The 4,394-nt window shown below is 41.1% G+C and overlaps 1 protein-coding gene across 1 annotated transcript; it reads left to right on the top strand.

The window, feature by feature from the left end:
* The first annotated feature begins 532 nt into the window (after window positions 1-532).
* Window positions 533-2,924, top strand: LOC121382922. Its single transcript, XM_041512601.1, has 2 exons — window positions 533-624; window positions 2,324-2,924. Exons 1-2 carry the CDS (start codon window positions 533-535, stop codon window positions 2,922-2,924), a joined length of 693 nt encoding a protein of 230 aa, XP_041368535.1.
* Window positions 2,925-4,394: the final 1,470 nt, after the last annotated feature.

The following is a 4,394-nucleotide window of genomic DNA, read 5'->3' as shown; positions in this document are numbered from 1 at the left end:
TAATCAGAAATGTTTTCAATGTAATTGTATTTGGAGTCAAAAATAAGGATATTATTTTATTAGAGCTAAAATCTGTGCCTACCCGGTGGTAGGCAGCAATTCCGTGTTTTCGCTATAGAGTTATCTCTGGCTGTGAGAGCGATTATAACCGTCCAAATGTCTGTCCAGCTCTCGAACAGCAAGGTACTCGGGCTAAACATCCAATAGCAGATGATTTATAAATCAATGTGCTCCAGTGATGTCGTTAAACAAAATAAACTTTAACTTTAACTTTCCGGAAAAGACAGCCTATACTAAAAACAGCCGTCGCCTATGTGTCGATTGAATATAAACCCCAAATAAACTGAAATGAAACTAGGAACAAAACACCTTTGCTTCCGTTCTTTTGGGACCTGTTCATTTGGCACGACCTCTTTTCACCCTTATTCTTCGGTAATGGCGCTCCTTTAGGTGACGATCCCATGACGTATCTACTACAATTTGCACGCTGTATTCTGTTTCTCTATGTGAAGATCAACCTCCCCTGTCAACCATGACGATCTTGCCCCCAGCAGCCCATTGTCGTCTGCTCAATAAAAAATACCTGGTGTCCGTGGGATACTTCGATTGTGCTCATCTTCGGGGGCATCTCAAAAACTGTTGTTAGAAAAAGGAAAGGAATGTTTAGCGACACGTCCGCAGGTTAAGTATACACCTCGAAATTAAGCAACACCTGACTTATTGTACTGTAGTAAAAAAAAAAGGCGCTTGGAAATAGTTGTTCCTGCCGACGTAGTTTAAACTATTTAAACGATCCCTTGCTACTAATAGAAAAATGTAATGCTTCCTTTCTAAAACTATATGTCAGAATTACCAAATATTTGACATCCAATAGCCGATGCTTAATAAATCAATGTGCTCTAGTGGTGCAGTTAAACAAAACACACTTTAACTGTAACTTTCGTGTATATCATTGAGTGTTCAATATCCGTCCAGCTAAAACAATGTTTAGAAGTTATCTGTGATCAAAAGTTGCCGACATGATATGACACTAGCAGAGAATTACCAAAAACATCAACTGGCTTCTTAATTAATTTTGTTGAGTACATGTACTTTGATGACAACAGAGCAGTAAGCTCAACAGCTTGTTCACAAATAGCCGAGGTGGACTAGTTAAAGCAAGATATAACAGAGGCGGATCCCGATGGACCAGGGGACCCGCGCCCTCCCACCCTAAATATATTCAGGTGCCTTTTTTTTCTGGCCTTTGAAAACGTTATTATTCAGATGCTCTTTTTGTCTTTAGCCATTGTTTTCAGATATCTTTATTATAAGGAAATAATCTATAAGACTGGATTTTTTTCTCTCTCTCTATCTCACCAAAGGACGTGTCACAGAACTTAACATATATTTGACACTGATTAAATGAACAATGTGCTGAGGTGCTACTGAAAAACATATTTAATGTCATCCAGTAGTAGATTTGGATGAATAGATAGATATCTAGAGTAGTGCCAGAGTTGTGGCCCTGGTATTTAATGTCATCCAGTAGTAGATTTGGATGAATAGATAGATATCTAGAGTAGTGCCAGAGTTGTGGCCCTGGTATTTAATGTCATCCAGTAGTAGATTTGGATGAATAGATAGATATCTAGAGTAGTGCCAGAGTTGTGGCCCTGGTATTTAATGTCATCCAGTAGTAGATTTGGATGAATAGAGAGATATCTAGAGTAGTGCCAGAGTTGTGGCCCTGGTATTTAATGTCATTCAGTAGTAGATTTGGATGAATAGATAGATATCTAGAGTAGTGCCAGAGTTGTGGCCCTGGTATTTAATGTCATCCAGTAGTAGATTTGGATTAATAGAGAGATATCTAGAGTAGTGCCAGAGTTGTGGCCCTGGTATCCCTACTTTAAAGGTCAAGCCAAGAAATCCTTTTATAGATGAATACATAGACAGACAGACAGACAGACAGACAGACAGACAGATGGAATGCTTTTATAGATGGATAGATAGATAGATAGATAGATAGATAGATAGATAGATAGATAGATAGATAGATGGATGGATGGATGGATCGATCGATAGAGGAAGGAAGGGAGGTAGATCGATCGATCAATCGCTAGCGAGGGAGAGCGGGCGGGCGGGCGGACGGACGGACGGACAGATAGACAGGCAAATAGATAGATAGAAAGAAAGATGTTTAACCAGCTACTACAAATATTACCTGACGACCAGAAACACATTGGATATACAGACTCTGATATTATAAATAATAAACTGTGTTCAATGTGTAACTTTTGTGTGAAACAAACTATTTATTATTTGGAAACATTTTACAAAGGCAACAAACTCAGGCCAGACCATCAAAGGAGAAGTTAAAATACCTAACTCAGGCCAGACCATCAAAGGAGAAGTTAAAATACCTGACACGGGCCAGACCATCAAAGGAGAAGTTAAAATACCTCACACGGGCCAGACCATCAAAGGAGAAGTTAAAATACCTGACACAGGCCAGACCATCAAAGGAGAAGTTAGAATACCTGACACAGGCCAGACCATCAAAGGAGAAGTTAGAATACCTGACTCAGGCCAGACCATCAAAGGAGAAGTTAAAATACCTGACTCAGGCCAGACCATCAAAGGAGAAGTTAAAATACCTGACACAGGCCAGACCATCAAAGGAGAAGTTAAAATACCTGACACAGGCCAGACCATCAAAGGAGATGTTAAAATACCTGACTCAGGCCAGACCATCAAAGGAGAAGTTAAAATACCTGACACAGGCCAGACCATCAAAGGAGATGTTAAAATACTTGACTCAGGCCAGACCATCAAAGGAGAAGTTAAAATACCTGACTCAGGCCAGACCATCAAAGGAGAAGTTAAAATACCTGACACAGGCCAGACCATCAAAGGAGAAGTTAAAATACCTGACACGTTGATGTATTAATCGTCGGTAATTGGATGTCAAACATTTGCCAATTTTGACATGACATCGTCAAGGAAACCCGCTACATTTTGCATCTTTCCGTATATAGGATAGCACATACCACAGCCTTTGGGGCACTGGTTCGGCCGGGGAAAAGCTGTATCAGAGAATAGGCGAACACTCTACCGACGGAGCCAGATCCCGTTCCTCACCTAAAGGAATGAACCAACGTGTACACATCTAGCGATACCAAGAAGTGCATAGACTGTTTTCTAAAACACTTTGAGACAACCCCTACTGCTTATAGTCACGGTTTTATGATCAGCTGACCTAAGGTACCCAGCTGACCCCTCAGATCACAAGACTTGGGATTTACGTAACTCTGTCCTTGTTAGCGATGAGCCAGTGGGTCAGGGGTTGTGTCAATAATTACACATTTCGTCAGTTCGTGGCGCTCACAGCGAGTACTGACAGGCTGGTTACTGTAATCTGAATACACCGCCGTAAGTTGTACACCCAGCCGTGGGGCACGGTTATATCGAAGCGTACACAAATTACTCAACGTCATATTGAATAAAGCTAGTATCAGACTACCAACTGCCACGACAATGTTTGCCAACTTTCTGTTCTCACGATTTCTACGACTGTCCACTTGCTAGTCTGAGCGCTTTTACAACTCGATTATCGTCGTATTAGTTGTTAATCTGAGCGCTGTCGTCGTAAGTCCGGAGTTAGGATTTTTTGTTTGTTTAGCGACACCATTAGAGCACACTGATTTATTAATCATCGGCTATTAGATGTCAAACATATGGTTATTTTTGACAGTCATAGAGAGGAAACCCGCTACATTTTTTCATTAGTAGCAAATGATCTTTTATATGCATCATCCCACAGACAGGATAGTACATACCACGGCCTTTGATATACATGTTGTGGTGCACTGGCTGGAACGAGAAATAGGCCAATGACCCCCCCCCCCCCCCCGACGGGGATCGATCCCAAATGGAGCACGCATCAAGCGATCGCTTTACCACTGGGCTACGTCCCGCCCCCGTCTAGTTAGGGACATTACAACGCAACCGTCGAATTGGCCAGCTCCATGAAGGACTAACAAAAACTGTAAATAATGCTAACTTTGTGCCAGTACCCAGTCAGTTGGCCCATTGAGCTATATCTCTTTTCAACCAGTACTCTAAAACTGGTTTAATAAAAGCCGTGGTATGTCTAATCCTGTCTGTGGGATGCTGCATATAAAATATCCCTTGCTGTTACTTGACAAGAGTAGCCCATTGTGTGGTGTCAGCAGGTTTCACCTCTAATTATCTGTGTGATTCTTAGTCATATGTTCGACGCCATATAACCGTAATTAAAATGTGTTGGATAAATAAAACATATCATATTCGTCGTCTTCTTCTTGTTCTTTTACTACTTCTTGTTCTTCTTGTTCTTCTTCTTGTTCTTGTTCTTTTTCTTGTTCTTGTTC

Source organism: Gigantopelta aegis, chromosome 10 (genome assembly GCF_016097555.1).
Source record: "Gigantopelta aegis isolate Gae_Host chromosome 10, Gae_host_genome, whole genome shotgun sequence".
Taxonomy (NCBI): domain Eukaryota; kingdom Metazoa; phylum Mollusca; class Gastropoda; order Neomphalida; family Peltospiridae; genus Gigantopelta; species Gigantopelta aegis.
The sequence above is the reverse complement of the archived record's forward strand: the minus strand, read 5'-3'. Positions and strand labels throughout refer to the sequence as shown.

Bases quoted from the DNA above. Each gene is read 5' to 3' on its own strand.
- LOC121382922 (XM_041512601.1), top strand. From the start codon at position 533: ATGACGATCTTGCCCCCAGCAGCCCATTGTCGTCTGCTCAATAAAAAA. The intron at 625-2,323 runs GCATCTCAAAAA...CATTTTACAAAG, and splicing joins GATTGTGCTCATCTTCGGGG to GCAACAAACTCAGGCCAGAC.